The sequence below is a fragment of the Citrus sinensis genome, chromosome 5, assembly GCF_022201045.2.
Source record: "Citrus sinensis cultivar Valencia sweet orange chromosome 5, DVS_A1.0, whole genome shotgun sequence".
Taxonomy (NCBI): domain Eukaryota; kingdom Viridiplantae; phylum Streptophyta; class Magnoliopsida; order Sapindales; family Rutaceae; genus Citrus; species Citrus sinensis.
The window spans coordinates 33,941,406-33,965,866 of NC_068560.1; the positions used below are offsets into that span (position 1 = coordinate 33,941,406).

At 35.2% G+C, this 24,461-nt stretch overlaps 3 protein-coding genes across 4 annotated transcripts; 2 read left to right on the forward strand and 1 right to left on the reverse strand.

Moving 5' to 3' along the window:
* Positions 1 to 173: 173 nt before the first annotated feature.
* Positions 174 to 4,917, reverse strand: LOC102617173 (auxin efflux carrier component 6). Its single transcript, XM_006472856.4, has 7 exons — positions 4,256 to 4,917; positions 3,562 to 4,166; positions 1,811 to 2,012; positions 1,578 to 1,663; positions 1,328 to 1,485; positions 1,169 to 1,245; positions 174 to 729 (listed from the first exon to the last, which is right to left on the reverse strand). The coding sequence occupies exons 1-7, from the start codon at positions 4,681 to 4,683 to the stop codon at positions 663 to 665; spliced, it is 1,623 nt and encodes a 540-aa protein (XP_006472919.2). The 5' UTR covers positions 4,684 to 4,917; the 3' UTR covers positions 174 to 662.
* A 10,089-nt stretch (positions 4,918 to 15,006) lies between these two features.
* LOC102618125 (alcohol dehydrogenase 1) lies at positions 15,007 to 18,271 on the forward strand. 2 transcript variants are annotated; one of them, XM_006472859.3, is made up of 10 exons: positions 15,007 to 15,174; positions 15,558 to 15,694; positions 16,061 to 16,107; positions 16,297 to 16,622; positions 16,712 to 16,794; positions 16,882 to 16,957; positions 17,117 to 17,178; positions 17,402 to 17,497; positions 17,608 to 17,769; positions 17,854 to 18,271. In XM_006472859.3, the coding sequence occupies exons 1-10, from the start codon at positions 15,138 to 15,140 to the stop codon at positions 17,968 to 17,970; spliced, it is 1,143 nt and encodes a 380-aa protein (XP_006472922.2). In that variant the 5' UTR covers positions 15,007 to 15,137; the 3' UTR covers positions 17,971 to 18,271. The 2 variants fall into 2 exon arrangements, with proteins under 2 accessions (XP_006472922.2, XP_006472923.2); XM_006472860.3 differs by lacking the exon at positions 15,007 to 15,174 and adding an exon at positions 15,184 to 15,271.
* A 142-nt stretch (positions 18,272 to 18,413) lies between these two features.
* LOC127902702 (uncharacterized) lies at positions 18,414 to 22,885 on the forward strand. Its single transcript, XM_052442500.1, has 4 exons — positions 18,414 to 19,405; positions 19,799 to 22,222; positions 22,315 to 22,390; positions 22,522 to 22,885. Exons 1-2 carry the CDS (start codon positions 19,146 to 19,148, stop codon positions 21,780 to 21,782), a joined length of 2,244 nt encoding a protein of 747 aa, XP_052298460.1. The 5' UTR covers positions 18,414 to 19,145; the 3' UTR covers positions 21,783 to 22,222; positions 22,315 to 22,390; positions 22,522 to 22,885.
* Positions 22,886 to 24,461: the final 1,576 nt, after the last annotated feature.

A 24,461-nucleotide genomic window follows, 5' to 3' on the forward strand; every position in this document is an offset into this window, starting at 1 on the left:
AAAAACTTTGGTTCATAGGTTGCTTTTTGGCTAATGCATTTATCCGAAATGCTTCCTTACTTTTTAATATATCAAAATAAAAAAGGAAATACCGACTTATCAGGCAACAGTCTCTCTTGTTCGCAAAGCTTCAATTTTAAGGATATTTGGTCTTCCTTTCACATACAAAATCTAGCAGAAAAAGGCATTAAAGCAAATAATTATTTGACCAATGATAATACGCATACATATAGTTTTAGACATCAAAGAACACTAAAAGTAAAAGAAAAGGTAAAAAGATTTTATCCTTTTTTTCTTTTGCTTTTTGTTCTCTCTTGATTCAAGCAAACTTGGTTTCATTTTTTTTTTTTTTTTTTAATCAAAACAGCTTTACTTTAATAAATTTACCCATCTCCAACAAGAATACATATAAGTCTCCTACCTTAATCATAAGTCATAATATATATTTCCTTTTTCTTTCGGCTACCACTACACTATGCACTAGGAGCCTTTTTAGAATCAATCCTCCACTAATTTGCCAGTCATTTCCGGAAAAGACACTTTTGACATATCTTGCTCGTCACATCATAATACTTTCTGATGAGCTGCTTCATTCGATTCACAAGCTTCCCTTGGCTTTGAATTTTGATTGTTGTCCTCATAATGCTCCCAGATTTTTGCACTCATAGGCCTAAGAATATGTAATAGAGGAGTGTAACAGGCAAAGAAACTAACATGCCAAAGATAACCCTGCAAAAAAAGGAGGAGAAAATTTTATAAATTTAAACGAAAAAGCCTCTCGAATCAAGAAATTAATTTTGATGTGTGAAAGTGATTACAGTTGGTAAAACAAATTGTTGTTTGTTGCAATATGTGAATGAGCTTTCTTTCTTTTTTTTTTTTTTTTTTTTTTGCCAGTCTGAAAACACATTATTACGTCCAATTAGTTGTGCCTCCACATTACCAAAATCTATAATTAATTTGCTTTCGCTAAAGTTACCCCGGAAAAAAGTAAAAAGAGAAAAGAATTGCACTTCTTTTTGATATCAAAAGCAAAGTAGCTTTTCTCAGGGTTTTGATGAAGTCAGATCAATCAAAATTCAACACTTCTGAACTACAAATTAAAGTAAGTCTTTTAAATTAATTAATCCACACAAAAAAAAAACTCAAATTAATTTTAGTTTCTTACCCTGTGCTCAAAATATCAGGATGCAACCCATATTCCCTAGCAAACACAAATGGCACGATCCCTTGAGGAAGAGCTGCCTGAAGTTAATACTCAGTTCAGTAAACCTTCATCATAGAACATGCAGTACTGATCTTCTTGAGCACACGATTTTTATCTTACCTGTACAATGGCAGCGTGTAGTTTAACACTCTTCAATCCGACTGCAAAGGACGCGGCGGACATTATTATGGGGCCACAAATGAACCGGATTGCCATCCCCATCGTCGCCCTTTTCGCCCCGCAAGCAATAATCCGCGGCTGAAGCGCCATGAACAATCCTGTTATGATATTATTAGCAGTATGTGCGTGTCATAATCAAAATTCCATTTGGGACTAACATCAATTCATGCGACAGTAACATGATGATTACCTAAACTGAACATGGCCATCCCAAGTCCTGCATCTGAAATAATTTTGATTGAATATTTCACCAAGCTTGGCATCCCCACATTCCATCTGTTAGATCCCAACCATCTTGTTACAAATTACCAAGCTGATATAGCAATATTTTTACATAAAAGACGCTTTTTATGATAATACCAAATATATTGTGAAAAAGTTAATGAATGTGACTTAATTAGAATAATAATATAATTAACTCACTTAAATGAGATTAGGGACCAGAGAACCCCTAACACACTTGAGTATGTGTTGGGATTTCGAGAAAGTTTCCGTCCAACAACAGTGAGAATTAGTCTAAGCATTACTAATGCATGTGGCATTTTTTGGTTGGTTGCTGCTTCCTTTGATTCTGCTTCGTCTGGCATTGGAATTTTTGAGCTGTCTCTGAAGCTAATTTCTTTCTCTGAGAGAAAATGCAACTTATGTTACATCAATTTGTAATTTAAAAATGCAAAATTTGCTAACAAATTTATTTTTTGACGATAAACACTAATAAAACACAGAATATAATCAGATTATCAAATCGCAAAAAGTAAAAATAAAATAAAATAAATAATCAAAAGTCAAACATGGTCGATAACTTGTGTTATAAAGGTCAACCTTTAAAGAATCCAAAGCAATGATAATATGAGAATATTGGCCGACCGGGATTTGGTATATTTACTATTTATTACTTAATGAGATTCTTTACTAAGACTGCCATTGTGGAATCATTACACACGTGCTCCATGCTAATGATGTTGCCTATCAATTAAAGGGCATGACTTTAGGTAAAAAAGTTAACATTTAAAAAAAAAAATTAAGATTATTTTGACCGTATTATGTTAATTTTATTTCTCTTTCGATTGTGAAATTAGGGGTGTGCGATTATGGATGGGCCACTGGCCACCCCTATTTTAGTTATATGGTGGAAGAAACTTAGGGCTAAAGAGAGAAAATTTATTAAAATATTAAGGTCTACTTTTTAATTTTAAAAAATACAATTATATATTCACATTACGTGTCTCTTGTTCAAAAAAGAAGATATGGAGGATCTTTGCCAGCATTTGATGGTGTAAAATATTAATTTATGATAATAAGATTATCTCAAATTGAAGAACGGGAATAATTGAAAAACACCGAGACAGAACACACAAAATGCAAAGGATGTTTTGTCCCCCTGCACAAACAGAGTTCATTATACACAACATATCAACACGTACTTCATTGGGCCAGCCATAGCAGTACGTTTTTTCTTTTTTCTTTTTTTGTTATTACTCATATTATAATTAATATTACATGAAATTCTTAATATAATTTAAAATAAGATAATTACTGAAATTAATTTACATTAAATTTATATTTACTCCACACATATTTTTTAACAAAAAAAATTATTTTCATTCAATTATTTTTATTAAAAAATTAAAATTTATAATTATTTTTATAAAAGTTTAAACAGCTAGTATTCTCCCGCTAATCTAAAGGACTATTAATCTAAACAATAACACAATCAATTTCAACAACTTCAATTTTCAATTTTATTATCGTCAGTTAATATCGTCTTTAGATTTTCCCTCCGGTAAAATCTGGTGAACTGGTCAGATCCAGACAAAAACATTTATTGTTCTGCCCCGACCATCCGTACAACGAATCCTGACAATGCTGCTCACTTCTTTGTTCAGATCTTAAATTTCAAATTTCCATAATCCTAGCCAAACCCCAAAAATATATCAATCAAAGACACAAAATTTCCATCTATCTATACACTAAATATTTGGTACGTAAAATGAAAATTGAACAGTGGAGGGTGGCTTAGTCATCTCAGCTGAAAATAGGGCCTATTTGATATACTCTGTTTAGCAATTATAAAATAATAGGAAAAAAAGAAAAAAATTATAAAATAATAGGGATCTCTATGCTATTAACCCAGTAAACGACAGCGTTTGAATGAAAATAGTGATGGTCCTTACCAGGGGCGTCTTTGCCAGCTTGCCTATCTCCTTGATACTTCCCAGGAGAATCCCACACCATTCTCCCACCAGGAACCACCGGAGACGGGTTCCGAAACACCTTCCCGGCGACCGGAGACCTTGCCCACGTTGGCGTAGTGGCGGTCATAACAGTAACCGCGTCCATTTCATTGAAGTTGGAGGCGCGTGGCGTAGGCTGCAGCGAGTAGGCATCCGAGGAAGCGTAATTTGACAACCTGGGACTTGTGGCCGAGCCCCAGAACACAATCTCATTATTCGAATTGTAATGATAATCGTGTAAAGGAGCCGGAGTGTTAATGGAGAATATCTCAGCGTTGGAGAGATTCGAAGCCCTGGGAGTTAAGCAGATTGAGGATGATAAAGCGGAGTCCGGCGCAGACGACGTGGACCGTCTGATCCTCACCCGGATGCGACCGTTTCCGTCCGTTTCTGATTCCGTCTTGAGCGGGTCCCGCCCGTCGAGAGAAATCACGTCGTTGTCGAGCTCGAACTTGGCGATGGAGGCCGCTGCTGGACCGGGGAATTGCGTTTGGATTAAGACAGTGGCCGCTCTATATTCAAAAAGAAACAGCAAAAGTGTGTACCTGCAAAATGCTAACATCTAAATTCTCTCTTTCTTTTTTTCTGTCTTGTCTTTTAACAACCCTTTATTAGAAGAATATATGATTCTTACCATATGATGCATTGGAGAACGACGAGTTGCACCATGAGGGACTGAGTGAACTCTCCGTACATGGCGCTGAGCAAGGGGATGCCCATAACGAGAGTGTTAGGCAAAGTGGCGACTGAGAAAAGAGTGATGAGCCAATCCAAGCCGCCTTTGAAGAAAATAGCCCAAACTGAGAGCAAAACAAGGACCAAAACTTTAGACAGAGTGTCAGCCAATATGAACTTCGTGTCCATTTGGTACGGATTGTTTTGAGCTATGAAGTGAAATGACAGAACGGGGACCGCGAAAACGGCGACGAATCTGTTGATGCCGGAGCACTGCTGCGGGGTGAAGATTCTCCACCATTTGACGGACCCGTATGCAATTAGCATCGCGAAATATAGAGGAACCATTGCGCACATAACTTTGTAAAAGTCATTTGCTGTTATCATTTTTATTTTCTTTGATATGTTTCGTTTATTTTCCTTTTTTTTTTTTTTTACTTCCAAGTTTTCGAGTTTAGTGAGATTTGTGCACGGGTTGTGTGTTTATATAGGAGATTTCTGGACGAAATTGACCCTGTGAGGATTGTTGATTTACTTTCGTGGCACTGCAGTTAGCGGGAATTTCGGTTGGTAAGCTGAATGATGAGGATGAGGAGAGGATCAACTCATGAATTTTTGGCTCCGTAGAAGTTTCGAACAGGAGAAAATTTTAATCTGATGATGATTTTTGTCGCAAAATTGGATGATTCATTTTTTTTTTCCATGTGACAATTGGACGAATATAACCTAAATTTTGATCTGAATTTTTACTTAAACGGAAATATAATTAAGGGATGGAAATCTAATGTTGAGCTAATTGTATATTACTTATATGTATAGTAATATACAATTAAGGAATAAGTAGTTTTATATTTTTATCTAATAACTACTAATTATATCTTTCTAAAAAATTAGGAAAAGACTCAACTAAGTATTGAATCTAAATCCATAATTAAGAGTTCAATTCCAATGCATAGAAAAGTTGAAGTATTTTAATAAATATTTTTAAAGTTTGAATTAATGACACATTTATCCAAAAAATTCGGAATTTGTTGGTAAGGTGCATATTATTCTTTTATAATTAATCAATAATGTTATTTTGTTTGGGAGAAATCGTACGGACAAATAAAAATCTAGAAAGGGCCATGGCAAGACTATTTAAGATTTTCTCCTATAAATAACATTTTATATAGTTAATTGGATGAATATGTAAAATGTTATATCATAGTCACATGTAATATTTAGAAAAATAATAACATTGAATAAAGTAATTAGATAAGAAAATAATCTAAATTGTGAAATAATAGAAGCATTTTATTGTGTTATATACTTTGAAGTTAATATTTATAATGAGAACTGCAATAATGAAAAGCACATAGGAATTTGAGCACTCTTTGATGATAATAGGATCTTAATTGGTTGAACATTGTGCTTTGTGTCACTAATAATTAGGTTATTAACCAAATGGCATTTTTTATTTAGGTGATGAATGCAGTCTGAACCACACGATTCACTAGCGGTGCCATGATATCAAGCATGATATAGAGAAAACAGCCTTGTTGGAAATTAATTATGTTGCCTGTGGGCGACAACTAGATACATAATTGAGGATTATGAGCACAATCAAAGTCATTAGCCACAGTGGATGTATATAGTGCAGGAAAAAGTAATTAATATCTACTATCAAATTATTGTCTAGCATGTGCAGTGGATGATGCAATAAAATAACAAAGTTAATTGATAGTTAATTGATCAGACACACATGCGCAACAATGCTTCAAAACTATAAATTTAGGTCAATATTAGCCTATTAGGCATCAAAATTGATTGACCTTTTGTTTTTCACTGTTCAAGGATAAAGGATTAAATAATCTATCCAATCATGAAGACTGTGAGACTATTATTTATACATGTATTATTTGTTTAGACTTGTATCAAACTTAAGGTAGACTTTTGGCCGGGGCAACTCGGTCATGCACAACTAACGCCTTGAGTTCGAATAGTATTAGGGTGGAAAGTTTTGTGGATTAGTTTCTTACCTTTATGTAAAGGCGGGAAAAATGAATGAACGAATCGAAACGTAAACGAATTGAGTTAAGATTCAGTGAATTCAGATTTGATTCATTTATTAAATAAGCGAATTGAAAACTCATGATTTAGATTCGATTTTTTTATTAAACAAATATTTTGTTTGATTCGTTTAATTTGTTTAGTAGAAATAATTAACAAATTGAATCAAATCTAGATTTGTTTACTATTCGCTTATTCTATGTCGAATACATAATGAATCAAATTGAATATGAATTTGTTCACAAAAATATAATTAATAAACAAAATAAACTATAAAAAAGACAATAAATTTAACGTTCTACAAAATACAAACTTATTATTATTTATAATTACTATATTAGCCTTCAAATTTTAAAAGTTACATGTTTAAGGATAAATAAGTAATTTAATTAAATGAACTTTTAACAAATGGATCATATTCGATTTGTTTATGACTCATTTATTAAACGATTTTAAATGAATAAATGAATCAATATCCTCTAAATAGAATTAGATTCATTTAATAAGCTACCGATTTGAATTCACCTATTTATTAAATGAATTAATTTTTCAAACCCAAATTCATTTAATTCACATAGAATTGAATTAAATAAACCAATTATGACTCAGATTGCCCCCCTATCTTTATCTTTAGATTAAATAGTTTAACTAATAGGATCCTAAAGAGCTAAAATTTCCTGTTCATAACCCTATATCCGCATGATCATTTTGTATAAATTAATTTACACTTCAATTTTTGCTCATTTTCGAGCCTTTATTTATTTAATTCTATCCTATTTTCGGGCTTATGCTTCAATCTTCTAAATTCCGCGTGACGTTTTTAAAATTAAATTCAAACAAAAAGTTTGATAGTATTAAAGTACTTTTTTTTGGTAACTTATAAGAGGTATTTCAGCCTACTTAGGAGTAAATTTCTGTTCAAAACAGACAATTCTGTAATTAATTTTTTACATTGTAAATTAATGTACCGATGTAAGCATAAAGTTAGCGTTAGAAAATTGGATTTGAATCGCAATGAATGGTGATTGAAGTTCAATAGTTAAACTAACTCCGACTCAGAATTTACGCATCGTAATATGAGAGCTAGCTAGCTGTGCTAAGAAGGGACAGAGAAGCCACTTCGGCCTTGGTCGGAGTGGTGGGCTGCTGCCCTCACAAGCATTGTGAGGGCAGCGGTTCAAGCCCCCACAAAAGCATTTGTGGGGGCTAACGTGCTTATTTGTTTAATATTTCAAAAATTTCCTCTCCCTCGTGCAATATGAGTGGAGTATGGACATCCCTCTTCTGTAAGGGATTATTTGTCTGGGCATGTACTTCACAGAATTCAATGTAATAATATAAGTTCCAATTATGTATTTTTGATTGTAAATATCAGTGTAATATATCTGCTATAATAGCAATTGTAATTATCTGTGTAATGCAATAATATGATGATTAATCAGTATTCAAAAAAAAAAAAAAAGAAGGGACAGAGAAATGAAAAGCTAGTCTTGCATACATAATAACAGACGTTTTTTTTAATTTTATAATTTATTATTAACATGATATCAAAACTAAAATCTCTTTGTTGGACCCTTGCATGCCATTGAATCTCAATCTATTTCTTATTTTTATATTTGTTGGTCGCACCCATCAAATCAATACATTTTTTTTTTTTTTTGAAATGGGAATCAATACATTTTTTGATTTGGTCTAATCATACTCTTTGTATCCGCACATCTGGGCTAGCTCATAGACTTGATTTGAATATGATTATGTGAGCAATATCTGGGGGCCAATAAATTTGACGACTTAAGGAAAATTAAAGGCCATATGTACAAGCTGAGCATGCATGGAGTTACTTAAAGAGTGAGGGTGACAGCAATCCAACCCATTTGCCAGGTTAATTACCACGTACCATTTCCAGGAGAGTTGTTCTGACAATTCATTGATAGAATTAAAAACAACATTTAAATTGTGTCCTTTTCACTTTCCATATGTGCCAGTGCCGCTGTGCCACCTGCAAAAAAATACAAACCCTTCCTCTTGCATTGAAGAGCACATATAAAGATCAAAAACTTCTCTCATTATGCAATGAGATTGAGATAAATGAGAATCTAGAAAGAAAAATCTTCAAATCTACTGGCAATAATCGTCCAATAGTGTACAGTGATAGCTTTTCTTTAAACTTTCGGAAAAGTAAAACTTGTTGGATCCGGAACGGTGTAGAGCTTTTGCTGTAAGAAGAGTGAGAGAACACCTTTTCAGTTCTGAGTAAAGATTATTTGTTTTTTGTTCTCATGTATAGAGTCTTTTAGCTTTTTGAGTTGTAAATTAAAGGGTGAACTGAAATATGACTTGTATTATCCAAATATCCGACGTCCTTTTTGTTAGAGAAAGATCAATTTTTATAAATTTTTATAAAATTTTTTTAAGATCATTCTCATATAATATATAAAAATTTATAATTTAGAAATTAAATCTTAAAAATTTGATTTGATTTTTTTTACTGAAGTAATTTAGGCTCTCAGATCACGATTCGTTATCACCACACCTGTTAGATCATAATATATCACCACCACGCCTGTTAGATCACAATATATCACCACCACACCTGTTAGATCACGATCTGTCACCACCACGTCTGTTAGATCACGAACTGTCACCAATAATCTTCTAGATTATGACTCATGTTTGATCTGTACTTGACGTGTTGGTGCCTTTATCACTACCAAAACAACTAGCACGAGAAATTTTTTTTCTCAATAATAAAGAGAAATTTTTTTCTCTAATCTGTATAAAGTTGCTCTTCTCTTTGTTTAAAGAAAACAAGCCTTTTATATCTCTATTTAATGAAAACTCTAGGCTCCAAATAATTAAAAAACAAAACTCACGTTACTTATTTTTTCTATAGGGGACCCACCTTATAAAATAACATAAGACCCCTTACACACAAACTAATTAAATGGAGTCTCCCACTAAATGATATATTTAAGCTTTTGATCCAAATAACTAGTTATCTTGCTTATTAATCCAGTAGTGGTGCAGTCAATTAAATGAGCTAACCTGGGGATCATTTGGGAACATACAATAGTAGCTACAATAATTAGGCATGTAATTAAACTAGCCCAATTATTTAATTCTAAATCTACTCTACTAAAAGATTGGAACCGACTTCTATAATCGTATGCTCGAATAATAATTCGTCCCAAGCCACATTGATTTCTTTACTGCACAATCTTTTGTACCACATCATTAATTAAATTGATATCTCAACTGTTCAATCAATTTAATAACATCTTATTCCTTGATGCTTATTGGTTTTCTCTAATGATTATTTTCAACATACTAAATATGTTGACACACTCTGGCTAGAGAATTCTATGATCAAGTGCCGAAAACATATCAAGAGATGTGTTGTACAAATTCTATATTGTTAATCTATAACTCCAATGCTCATAAATGCTCCCACCAAGATACCGGGTAATCTAGACTATAAGTATGTGTCATGCCTATTGGTAACTCAAATAAAATAACAATTACAATCATGAAATCATAATTAACTCAAGATTAAGATTACAGTAAAATCAATGCCTATGAGATTTGATAGGTCTGAAAGTTATTACAAAATTAATTAAATCTCATATGTGATCATGTTCAATGTAGTCGTACTACATCAATAAATTCATACATGATTAAGACAAATCATTCAATGAATTTATTACATTCTATACCTAAATAAAGTGTCCAACTTTATTTATCAACTGTGAACTAAATTTATTTAATCATAAAATAACTTGTATTTATATATTCTGTGAATCTATATGGTGATCACATAAATACATATAATATGATTAAATAGACTTTAATAAAAATATTAATACAATTAAAATATTTAAATAAAATACCTCATTAATTTTATTAATTAAAAAAATATTTATTATAATTAAATAAACACATATATTTTTAAAAAGCATATTTTCCCAATACTTTTTCTCTTAAGAAATGTTATCGAACAGATACAATCAACCTTAAATAGATGCCACGCAATTGTGACAGTGGCATGAAACAAAAAAAAAGACGAAGAGTTAATACAAGCTTTAGCTTTCGCTTTGTTTAGAATGAAAAAAGAAAAAATTTACAGTAAAGGGCTAAAATGAAACTATCAGAAGTCAACAACTGAAAAAAGAAGAAAAGGAAAAAGAGTATGGCAGAGCATTAGAGAAATGTAAAATCCCCATCCATCAGTATGAACCATGAAGTGCAAAAGATGATGATGACGGGACGGTGGGGAAAGCGGACTGAAATGAGAGGTGGCGTGTGGTCTGTTAATAAGAGGCAAATCCTTGTCCTATTGTGTTTGGTTGAGAGTTTTGATGGCGAAATGACATGTGGGCGTGACGTGGACCCCACGATCCACCTGATTGGGTGACAACGCATGCCCCGTCTGCACCGGCCCATCAATCTATCTCCAGTCAGTCAGTTTTAGGGCTGGGCCCCACCTTCTCTGGGAGTGAATCATGGACGATCAGTGGCCACCTCACGTTGTATCTGTACAGCCTTCACTTTAGGGTCATTCATAAGTAAACAACAAAGCAAACACGGTGTAATTCGTATTGGACTGAGCCCAAATTGGGCCTTTAAAATCGGATTTCCAAGATCCACTGACCTTTGTTCATAAATGGGCTCATTTGATCTGGGGCGGAATCATTTGCATCGAAATGAAATCTGACATGTCAATTGTCAAATTATATATAAGATGATTTGTCACGTAGCTGGCATGGAGGAACACCATCGCTCTCACTGTCATGTAAATCTGACTGCATTCCTGTCAAACAAAAGTTTATTTTTTTTTTTTTTGTTTTGACCATGAGATATCACGGAGAGGGTCTCTATTGTGGGAGACACATTTAAGTTCGTACCACAATTTAGATTAGAAGTCCCTGCTCAAACTGAGAGGCACGGATTCTCCCAACAAAGGCGATTTCCTTACGACTCGAACTGGGGAGTAAACCCAGTCAAGTCACTTAAGGGGACTCCATTGCCAGTGGAGCCAACACTTTATTGGTAAAAGATAAGGTGTTTATCACCAAATATTTGTGGCTCAGTTGTCAACACAGGCTGGATTTGTGGAAAGAACTCTTTTGTTCGATCCTCATTAAATACACCATTTTAGGAGGGGTAAGGATCTTTAATTGTGACTACACACTGAATCTAGACTAGTTGGGACCCAATACAGTCATCGAAAATCAAATAGATCAAAAAAAATATAATAAGGTGTTTATCAAATGACAATGGTTAGTCTGAAGCTGCTCTAAGGTAGAGTACATAAAATGATAAATAATAAAAAATATATTATAATTTTAATTACGTGATTTTAAAGGCGTACTTTACCTTAAAGTGGTTTCAACGTAACTGGAACTTTATCAAATATATCACAATTGACAATTTTAAGATGCCACCATATGTTGAGTAATGCACTGGAGGATAGGATCCCATTAGAACTCTGCACTAACAAAATCCTTTAGGAGGGCAGTTACCGAGTGAGGTGGCCAAATTTAAAATGACTGGTCAACTTGGCTCATGTTAGCAGTATTTTTGCTGAAACTTGGAGAAGAAAGAGAGAATTACCTTACTCTCCTCTCAGAATAAATACCAACACACATGGGAAGGAAGCCACTGGTGATTGAAGAAGTGGAGGTGGCGCCACTAGAGAAAGATGAAGTTCGATTGAAGATTCTATATATTCACCCCTTTGTGCCGTACTGACGTTTACATTTTGCGAAGCCAAGGTATATCACGCACTTTTTTAAATGCAGATGTTACTATGCAGACTATTATATGTATGATCCTCTACAATCCAATACCCAAGTAAGAGTTTAGCATCCAATTACTTACAACTATGTACAAATTTTTCTTTTTGTATTTAACCTGTATGAATTCTTTATCTAAAATTAATTTTGTCCTGAATTTATTGTTTCTTTATTTAATATTTCTATAGCAAGAGCACCCTGGGTATTGAAATGATTTAATATAAATTGCAGGGGCAAAAGCCATTGTTTCCTCGCATATCTGGTCATGAAGCCGCAGGGTAAGCTATGCACGTCTATCTCTCAATGCTTAAGACAGAACTAACGAGTTGAGAGTAATTAGCAGTTAAAAAAAATGTGCAGTGTTTTGAAGTTAATATTACTGAAGATTTTTTTTTTTTTGTTTGGAATTGTGGAGGGCGTTGGGGAAGGGGTATCTGGTCTCAAACCAGGAGACCATGTCCTTCCTGTGTTAACAGCAGAGTGCAGGGAGCGTTGCCAACTCGCCATTGTCAATCAGAAGAAAGCAACACGGGCGATCTTCTTAGAATCAATACCGAGAAGGGAATTATGACCGACGATGGTCAGTCGAGGTTCTCAATCAAGGAGAAGCTGATATACAATTTTCTTGGCACATCCACATTCGGTGAATACACAGTCGTCCATGTTGGCTGTGTTGTCAAGATCAGCCCTGCTGCTCCTCTCGACGAAGTTTGTGTACTTAGCTGCGGCATCTCCACAGGTTTGCAAAAACTTCCTTTTCTTAAATCTATGCTGGAAGTGTAAGTAGTAGCTATGTAGCAAGTTTCTAATTTTGAAGGTCTTGGTGCTAGTTTGAATGTTGCAAAACAAAGAAGGGCCATTCTGTTGCTATTTTTGGACTAGGTGCTGTTGGCCTTGATGTATGTTTCTTTTATTTCTTTGTGTCCAGTTGGTTCAAGGCTACTGGGTGAACGTGATGACTAGTTATGCTTTTCGTTTTGTACTAACTAATTTCTAGGCTGCTAAAGGGACAAGATTATCAGGGCGCTTCGACGATCGTTGGTGTCACCTTGAACCCCAACAGAATCAGTGACGGTAGGGTCATTTTCTAAATGGGTATATTCAAAGAGCCCGCTTCATTTATTTGTGTCATATCTAGTTACTTTTTGATGAAGGTTGAATTATATACTGACTTCTGCAGCCAAGAACTTTGGTGTTACTGAGTTTGTAAATCTAAAAGATTATAACAAACCTGTTCAGCAGGCTGGTTCCAAAGCCTAATTTTTACTTACCTGTGCTATACACATGTGTATGATCATTGACATATGCTTTTGATGATCAGGTGATCGCGGCGATGACTGATGGCAGGTTGGATCGGCGTGTTGAATATACTGGAAACATCCAAGCCATGATCTCAGCTTTTGAATGCGTCCATGATGTAACAATCATCTCAGTCAAGATCCTCTCCTTATCTGAGTTTTTATTTGAGCAATTACCTGTAAGTACGTTTATTGGTCTTAGCTCGGGGAGTTGCTGTCCCGGTTGTTTTGCCAAACAAAGATGATAGTAATTAGCTAATGTTATGTAATATCTTTGGTTATGTTCCTACAGTGTTTACTAATTACGTACATTGTACATATCTTGACGTTGCAGGCAGAGGAACTGGAGATGGAGAAATTTATCACTCACTCTGCATCATTCTCGGAGATCAGCAAGTCATTTGAATACATGCTTAAAGGAGAAAGCCTGAGGACCATCATATGCATGGATGGCTAGACTTCTGCTACTTGCAGCAAGCAACCGTAAGCTTCCCTTTCAGTTCGGTGGTATCTTGCTAAGAGTTGCATAATTGAGCAGTGTGAATGCCTAAATTTGTCCTTTCAATACCAATTTGGTCTAAATTTGTCCCTATGAACGTCTTCCTTGAATTAGATTTCAATTCTGCTTAAAATATCGATGCATTGATGTTGACAGGTATGCATGTTTTGACTTATAATACTCTGTATTTTCTAGAAAGGTACTTTACAAATTACAGACACGTTCAAGCTTTTTATTGTACTACTCAATTTTTTGTTCTACGAAATAGAAAAATTATGATGTGTAATAAAAAAAAATATCATAATATACAACGGACGGTTGTAAGGTAATTTAAACCTAGTTTTAGTCTATTTTACAAAGATATTAAGATATCTTGGGAAGTGTACATGATTACTAGTATATAATATTGATATTTTTTTGATACATTGAAAACCTCCCGAGGGTCTTAGTTATTGGTTATGTAATAATATATATGAGATCTCTATTTCTCGTTCGGTTTTAGCCTAGTTTTACTTAGGCTCCAATGTATTAAAAAAAAAAAACTTAAGTAAATCAGGTTCCGATGACTTTTAAATTTTTAATCTTTCTTTGGGTCCTTCGGCTGTGAAACCATGGGCTTCGACAAAAGGTGGGTACTCATTTAATTTTCAAATCTGGAAATGCATGGTAATGCCGTAAAAGGATGGTGGTTTCATGCAAGTCAAATGTCCTATTAGGATAAAGCCACGTCGGTGTCATGGGGAAGATAAAGGCACACGTGGCTGTCGATGAAGAAAACCAGGGGTCCATCCTCTGCCGCTGGTTTTGGAAATACAACACAGGAGCAGTGTCAAAGTATTTTACACTCCCGAATCCGGAGAAATTTTAAATTATACAAGTCGTATGAATACATCAAATATTATCTCACTCGTTTAATAAATAAGTGGATGATGTTTTAGTATGAATTTTTATTTTAAAGATTATAATGTAAGTAGTAATAATTATATTAAATTTAATTATATATATTTATTAATTATAAGATTTCTAGAAATTTTCAATTACACGTGGGATGGGAGTCCACTATAATTTGGATGAAGTTGAAGGAACCGAAAACGGTATTCTCGTGCGCACACTGCTATAAATAGCGAGCGAACCCAGATTCCTTGTTCAGGCTAAACACTGCTAATTTTACAGGTGTTGAGAGTATCATCATTCATCATCAATATGTCTGGCACAGCTGGTCAAGTTATTCGCTGCAAAGGTGATTGACAATCCGCTTCTGCCTTGACTCCAGTTGTTGGGTTTCTCTGTAGATCATCTGTTGATGGATGATCGTGACATGGATCATGGTCACTCTGGTCATCCATTTATTATTGTTCTCTAAAGTTCTTTTTCGGACGGTTGTTAACATATGAGTCACTATTGTTTGACCAAGTAGTTTCCTGTATGATGATGAGCTTTTTGTGTGTCCAAAAACAAAAAAAAAAGGTTCTTTTTTTCAAGACTGATTCACGTTAATGTTTTCTTTCTTTTTTTAAAAAAATTTTTTTTGATGTAGTGAGAAGTGTTGTGTTCTTGGTAGCATGCGGTGCTTGTATAGTTGTTAATTGTTATACTGGCTTATTGGGTATATGTGGGTTGCAGCGGCGGTGGCATGGGAGGCGGGGAAGCCACTGGTGATTGAAGAAGTGGAGGTGGCTCCACCACAGAAAAATGAAGTTCGATTGAAGATCCTCTTCACCTCTTTATGCCATACTGATGTTTACTTCTGGGAAGCCAAGGTGACAGCAAATTCATATCTTATTCATGCATGTGGATTACATTTGTTTAACTAATGGTAATGCATTTCCTAAGAAGAAGACTCACCACGAGATGATATGTTGCCGATCTGTTCATTGTGTGTGTTTTAAGGAATTTTATTAATTCTTGTTGTGAGACTGGCCAAATTCTTTGATTATGTGGAGATTTGTTTTAGTATGAGCTCAAATCATATTGTGAATTCTTGGTATTAAAGATCTTCCGATGATTTTGTGAATCTATTGTTTCTTTGAGTCCTCCTCTGTTTCCATGGCATCTTTAATGTTGGAAACTAGATCTCTCCTACACTTGCATTGCTTGGAAACTGAAATGATTACTTTCTATTGCAGGGACAAACACCTCTCTTTCCTCGCATTTTTGGTCACGAAGCTGGAGGGTATGTTTATCTCTAAATGCTTAGAATTATATCTAAATGAAGCTAAAAAAAACAAATTTCTTGAAACTTTGTTTTCATCCATATATGGTAACATTCAATACTGATTGTACAATCTGGATGTCCTATCAGACACTTCTGTGTATTAACATTGGCCTCTTTTTTTCCCCCTTTTTGTGCTGCTGATGTCAGGATTGTAGAAAGTGTAGGGGAGGGGGTAACTGATCTCCAACCAGGAGACCATGTTCTTCCTGTGTTCACAGGAGAGTGCAAGGAATGTCCTCACTGTCATTCAGAGGAAAGCAATATGTGTGACCTCCTCAGGATCAATACTGACAGGGGTGTTATGATTAATGATGGTCAGTCGAGATTCTCGATTAAGGGGAAGCCAATTTACCATTTTGTGGGCACTTCTACCTTCAGTGAATACACTGTTACCCATGTCGGTTGTGTTGCTAAGATCAATCCTGCTGCCCCTCTTGACAAAGTTTGTGTGCTTAGCTGTGGAATCTCCACAGGTCTGAAAACTTCCCATCCCTTAACTCAACAATACTGGCAGTGCTATAGTTTCTAACTTATATAGGTTAATTTATCTTTTTTGTTGAAGGTTTTGGGGCTACTGTTAATGTCGCCAAACCGAAGAAGGGCCAGTCTGTTGCCATTTTTGGATTGGGTGCAGTTGGCCTCGCTGTAAGTTACTTTATTTGCTTTGTGTCCAATTTTTAGAGGCTATCTGCTCCAGAATCTAATATTAGTGTATTCTGTTCAATTTTTTAGGCTGCCGAAGGGGCAAGGGTATCAGGGGCTTCCAGGATCATTGGTGTTGATTTGAACCCAAGCAGATTCAATGAAGGTATAATGGTTAATATACATGCATAAAACAGAAAATATCATAAGTTATAAGCTCTACTCTATATCAATAAATGCATTTGTGAAGATGCATTCTCTGCTTCATATCCAATATGATTTGCTGTTTACTTATTGATGAAAGCGCATATTGTTATTCTTGCAGCCAAGAAGTTTGGGGTTACCGAGTTTGTGAATCCAAAAGATTATGACAAACCTGTTCAACAGGTTGGTTCCTAGACCTTTTTGAGTTATTTTGCAAATGATAGATCACAACCTTAGCTTCCAAAGCTGTTGTTTTTCTTGTAATTTGTATAATAATTTAATATCCTTTTTGCTGAATATGATCTCCCATTTGTTGTGTGCATTGTTTGTTGTTTAATTACATTTAGCCATGCTACCAGACTGTCATTTGATCATGCAGAAATTGATTTATGCTTTTTATGATCAGGTGATTGCTGACATGACCAATGGTGGAGTGGATAGAAGTGTTGAATGTACTGGAAGCGTCCAGGCCATGATTTCAGCATTTGAATGCGTTCACGATGTAATTAATTACCATTAGCCAATCTTCTGTTTACCGTTTGGAACAAAGTAAAAAATGAAAAGAAAATGAAGTAGTTATTTTCTAATTCTGCAATCTGGGTTCCGTCTCAGGGTTGGGGTGTTGCTGTGCTTGTGGGTGTGCCAAACAAAGATGATGCATTCAAGACTCATCCCATGAATCTGCTTAATGAGAGGACTCTTAAGGGTACCTTCTTTGGCAACTACAAACCTCGCTCTGATCTTCCTTCTGTTGTTGAAAAATACATGAACAAGGTAAGCATACGCTTTTGACTGTTTGAATGTGTTTGCTTTCTTTATTTTCCATTTCTCTAAACTAAAACTGCCTCAATGTTGCAGGAGTTGGAGGTCGAGAAATTCATCACTCACACTGTGCCCTTCTCGGAGATAAACAAGGCATTTGACCTCATGCTTGCGGGAGAAAGCATTAGGTGCATCATTCGCATGGATGGTTAGATGTGTCTGCTGTTGCTGATCAATCTAATGGAGGCAGAATGAAGATGATCACATAATTTTCCAAGTTATATATTACCCCGAGAATAAGTAATTTATGCTGTATGTTTGATGACTTGCTGCGAATGGCTTTCAAAGAGTTGTGTTTTCTACATATTTCTTACAGTCCCTTTTTTTGTTTTGTTTTTCTGTTTGATGACTTGCTGCATATGGCGTACAAAGAGGTGTGTTTTCTACCTATTTCTTACAGTACTTCTTTTTGTAGCTTATGTAATAAAGATTTTCGTGTAAATCTTCTTTCTTATACGCCGTTGCAGTGTTAATGATATGGTAATTACGCCAGTCGCTTTTGTCGGCTTCAAATAGACTTCTCTGCCACCTTAATGTAATAACCTTTGCCAAATCCCATTGTTGGTGCTCGAATGATTTCCCCAGGCTTCACTTGAGACCAGCTTTAAAAAAATTGAAAAAAATCAAAATAAAAAGGTTAAATTCTTAAATCTCTTGTGGCGCTCAAATAATGGCAGATAAATGAAAGCTCATCAACCTGTATTTCGTGGCCAAGACGTTAAGAAATAGTGTCAATAACACTTTACTGAACTCAGCACCAGGGCATAGTCTTATTCCTTCACCAAATGGGATGAAATTTTTAGCGGAGGTGACATTGTTTTCTGCCAAATGCTGTTATAAGTAGCATCATTTATCACTCACAAGCCAAATTTGAGGAATTGTGTATTTGTCGCACGAGTTTGATACAAAATGATGCAACCTTCCATCTCCATGGATTAAACACAAAAGGGTCTGTGTACGTTTCTGGGTTCAAGTGAATCGCTGATGGAACAACCATTATCGTCCAGCCTTCCGGGATTGTATATTCTGCAAAACTAAGGTTCCACTAAATAAAAGGGTTATTTTCAGGGACCTCCCCTGAGGTTTAGTGTATTTACAGTCGGATAGAAAGTATGCATGTAATTACAGGGACCTCCCCTAGCGTTAATACAAAAATACGTATAACGTTATTATAAAGGGCAAATACGTAAAATTACATTTAAAATTAAAAAAAAAAACAAAATTCAAACGAAACTTGCTTGGATGTCTGGAAACTAAAGACACGAACTCCCTATTACCCAGTGACTATCGTTACCCAACAGACAAACGAAAATGAATTTTTTCAGAAAATGCACTCCACTTCAAGACACAACTTACACAAATCGTTGGAGAGCTTACAGCCTTACACAACAAAACCCAATTTCATTTTCATCGTTGGAGAGCTTACACAACAAAACCCAATTTCATTTTCATCGTTGGAGAAGAAGCAATCACTGATCTGTTTTCATCTAATGCACGAGATGACATCGTGCGGTGGTCCAAAGCTTCCACGAAGTGAGCATCGCCGACGGCCAGTGTCTGTCGCGACTGGAATTGGATCACAAAAGAGGTTAGTCTTCGAAATACAGCTTGCTTCCTTGAATTAATGGCTTACGGCTTTTGTTGATTAAAAATAACAATGGGTCTGTTTCAATTAATGAATATGTTGCTAGATGTTGTTTTTATTTGGGGTTGTTGGTGTTGAGTTGAAAATGTGTGATAAAATGGGTCTGCTTAGCTGGGCGATTGGTCCTGTCATTTGCTGAATTATTAATAAGTATTATTAATTGTTTATGGACAATGCGTGATAAAAAAAATTTGAGATGAGCTGCCGAAAATATGTAGTATGCTTGTTTGAGGGGTGCAAATATGGTATTTTTATGCTGTAGCAGTTCATTTCACAATGTTTTGTTTTTCATTTAATATTTTATAGTGACCACATGCACCGACTTTAACCTTACAGCTTAATTTACATGGACATAGAAGCTGTTGTGAGTGGTAAAATGGTTAATGTTGCACATGTCATTCCAGAGCAATACACATTGAAGAAGTTGTGGGAGGATGTGAAGGATGTTTGCTTTGATTTGCCTGTATATGAAGCTAAAGAAGTAAGGTTTGAAGTGCTGCTACCTTGGGAAATATTGAATATGAGTTTAAAGACTGACTCAGACCTACAAGATGCATTCAAGAAGTTAAGGAATAAGCATTACTCTTGGGCAATGTTTGTTATCAAGACTGAGTTAGATAGTAAATCTGTTTTGAGTGTGCAAAATCAGAAGAAAAAAGCTCCATTTGATAAGTTTTCAGTTACACAATATGCTGAACCTGAGGTAGATTGGTCTGACTTTGCTGCGGAAAATGAATTTACCTTGCCTGATTTAAATGCTGAAACCTCCAATGCTGGCGCTGGGGTTGGAGTTAATATTGACGGTTTGGATTCTGGTGACAGTGACGAAGAGTTTGATTATGTCAATGAAGATAAATGGGATGCACGATTGGATGACTATTATTCAGCTGACGATAGTGGGGCAGATTCAGATGCTGGTGATGATGAGAATATTGTATCAGCTACTTGCAATTACGAGGCAAATTCTGGTGGATTTGAGTTCACCCCTGATGGTGCAAATATTGTACTTAAAATTGGGCAATTATTCAAGACAGTTGATGAATTTAGAAATGTTGTGAAAGTTTTTGCAATAAAGGATGGTTTTAGGCTTAAGAGGGTGAAGAATGAAAAGAGCAGGGTGACACTTAATTGTGCAACTCCAAGATGCACTTGGAGGATACATGCAAGTCCAAATTGGAACAAAAAACATTTTCAGATCAAGACTTACATGCCTGAACATACTTGTGAGAGAAACAATGAGAATTATGAAGCAAATTCAACATGGATTGCAGCCACATATCTCCATCTATTTAGAAGCAACACACAACTCCCCATTGATGTGCTTGGCTCAGAACTTTTCAGAAACTATGGGATAAAATGTTGCAACCAGAGACTGTATAGAGCCAAGAATAAAGCCTTGGAGTTGCTCGGTCAAGATCACAAGGCTAGCTTCACAAAGCTGTTCAGGTATATGAATGCTATCTTATCCTCTAATCCCGGTTCAACAGTCTCGTTAGAAAAAGATTGGTTAGGTGGTGGGGTGAATCCTCATTTTAAATTTTTTTTTGTGTTTTTTAATGCTAATAGAAGGGGATTCTTTGAAGGTTGTAGGCAATTTATAGGTGTAGATGGTTGTCACCTTAAGGGTCTGTATAAAGGGGTCCTATTGTCTGCTGTTAGTGTAGATGCCAACTATGGCATATATCCGTTAGCCATGTGTGTAGTAGACAGTGAAAACACTGAGTCTTGGACTTACTTTATGGAGAAACTGTATGAGCAAATAGGCTGTAATGGTGGTGAGGGTCTTTGCTTTATGAGTGACAGACAAAAGGGGATATTGAATGCTCTTGAGAGGGTTTTTCCTTATGCTTTAAAAAGGTACTGTTGTAGGCATATTTATTCAAACTTCAAGCAAAAATTTCCTGGTATGTTGCTGAAAAAAGAATTCTGGGCTGCATGTAGAAGTGCAAATCAAGTTGATTTCAATAACCATATGGCTGAAATTTATAGTATCAGCCCTGCTGCTCACAAATGGTTGTTGCAAATTCCAGTGGTTTGTTGGGCTAAGCATTGCTTCCCTGTACAAATCAAGTGTTCGCATGTCACAAACAATATGACTGAATCCTTTAATAATTGGATCAGTAACTTCAGAGGCATGCCCATTGTGAGAATGCTTGAGGAGATTAGAAGGAAGATTATGATATTGATACACAAAAGATATGAGCAGGCCAACACTTGGCAAGATGAGCTGCCTCCACTTGTTCGGAGGAAGGTTATAGAAGAAGGGTTGAATCTAGAACATTGTCAGTTATCTTTGGTCATGACAAAACCTTTGAAGTAATGGAAGATATTTCTAAGAGGTGTGTTGTTGATTTAGGCATGAAGCATTGTGATTGTAGGGAGTGGGATGTATCAGGCTTACCTTGCAAGCATGCCATGTGCTGCATTGATGCAATGAGATATAACGTGAATGATTACATCCATCATTTATTGAAGAAAACTGCATTCAAGAAAACTTATTCTCACCAGCTGCATCCAGTGCCTGATGAAAGCAGATGGCCTTTACTTTTGCATGATAATCTGTTACCACCACTTGTCATAAGGGCTGTTGGTAGGCCTCAAACCAAGAGGAAAATGGAGGCTGGTGAAAATAAGACATTTAAGAGGAGCTCAAGCGTAAGGTGTTCTAAATGCGATCAGTGGGGCCACAATGTCAGAAGCTGCAAAGTTACTGAGAGAGGGGGAAAAACTAAGAAATTTCTGAAAAAGAAAGTCCATCAGGTCATATTTATTCATTGTTTGTAATTTTGGTGTATATTGCTTTTATTATAAATTGTGTTATGCTAATCCATTATTTAATTGTCTACATATAGGATAAAGGAAAGTCATTGGGATCTACTACTACTACTGGTTCTGTGAATCTCAGCCAGAATAGTGTCCATGGAAATGGTATGTAATCTTGACAGCATGTTTTAACTTACATTCAGTTGCTGCATTAGCTTAATTAGAATAATAGTTTTTTTTTCATGATTTAATACAACCACAAGTTACGTTTTAATTTGTTTACTTTAATCATGAAGGACAACTTACTCAGGAGTGATCACTAGTAAATTAATGCATCCAACAGCATTGAAAACATCAAGCTGTACTTACGAAGTGAAGACAGCAGAAGCCAAGCTAATCCCATCTAACAAATTTTTTTGAGGGGTTAGATGATGCATCACCTTAAATTGTAAGCATTAGAATGATAAAGATGTTGTATCATCTTTTTGTCACTCAACCATAGATATAGGTTTGAGTTTTTGTTTATTTTGTACTTGTGATGTTTATGTATAAACACACATGCTGCTACTCTATACATTGGCTACTGCTGATTTGTATAGGTTGATCGAATTCAGCCATTGATGACATTTGATACTGCTGGAATGCATATAAAATTATAAGTTAAAGTATATTATTTGTGTTATTCATTATGCTTTTTGTTATTGATCTGATTTTGCTTCTTATGGCGTTTGTTGTTGGAATGAATATTAGATGTCAGTATGAAGTAGCTTGAGCAGGGGCTTTTACTTTTATTGTACTTGATATTATTTACTTATTATTGTAATTATCACTTATCTATCATATATATGCTAATGTAGTAGTGCATATAAGGAGTTCGGCTAGATTTCATTGATATTATAGGCTTCCAACTAGGTTTTGCCACATTTTTCAGAGATGGGTTACATGAGCTTCTTAAGTGTTGATACATAGCATTTGAAAAGCACCAGAACAACTACACTTTACTATAGCCTTTCATAGATATAGATAGGATTACATAAGCTATTACATCTTAAGCATTAGTAGATTGAGTATAAAGAATGTTAGATTCAAGTACATCATCATCTTCACAGCCCCTTCACCAAATCTAGATTTTTGTAACTTCTTTACTAGAGTCTTCACTTCATTCACATTAGCTTCAATAGCATGCAGGGCATCAACATTCACAATTGCAGTCATATTTCCTTCAAAAAAAGCTCCATTGTTGAAATCATTCCTTTCTGGAACCCACCACTTGAAGTACCCACAGTTTGTTTTGTTCATGCATTTATAGTAAAGCTTGTGAGGGTTGTTATCTGATTCAGATATCTTTACTTCAGCTCTCATACGGCATTTGCATATACGGTTTGAAAACCTAATGAGCTTTCCATTAACAAAGTTCCTCCAAGCTGGCTCATAAACTTGTTCCATGGTTGATGTGCTTGATGTATTAGAGCTTTGAGAATCCATGGCTTTCAGGCAGTGTTTGAGCTTGATTTTTTTTGAATGATTTTGTTGATGAGTTCAACTGAATGAGTGATCAGTTTGAACAAATTGCAGAACCAAAGTTTTTAAGAATTTTTTAAAAGAAGTAGAAGAAGAAGAGAGTGTGCTATGGTGATTTATTAAGCCTGCAAAAGGCTCCATTTATAGGCTCTGCTGCTGAATATTACCGTTTATTTACAACGGTAATATTGGCAGAAAAATGTTTATTTTTTTTAGTGTGTAATTTTTTTATCCATTGGATATTTTGGTGTGTAATTTTTTTTTATCCATTGGATATTTTGGTGTGATTTCTATTATCCATCAGTTTATCATATGAATCAAAATAGATTTTGGCGGGAGGGGCATTTTTGGAATTTAAATAGTCAACTGACAGTCCATTTAACGGAACACTAACACCAGGGGAGGTCTCTGTAATTACATGCATACTTTCTATCCGACTGTAAATACACTAAACCTCAGGGGAGGTCCCTGAAAATAATCCCTAAATAAAATTGAACTTGTCGCAAAATTATAATGAGAAAAATAAGAGTATAAATACCCTTTATTTGGATATCTTTTATTGCTCTTCTTAAGAACCCTGGTACAAAATTACCCATTCTAAGTACTTCATTGATCACCTGCACATTACCAATTATGTCTAAATCAGAAGAATTTCGGAAACTAATCCATTATAAAAAGAAAAATAAACTCATGCCTCACTTGTTTTGTAAAAGTC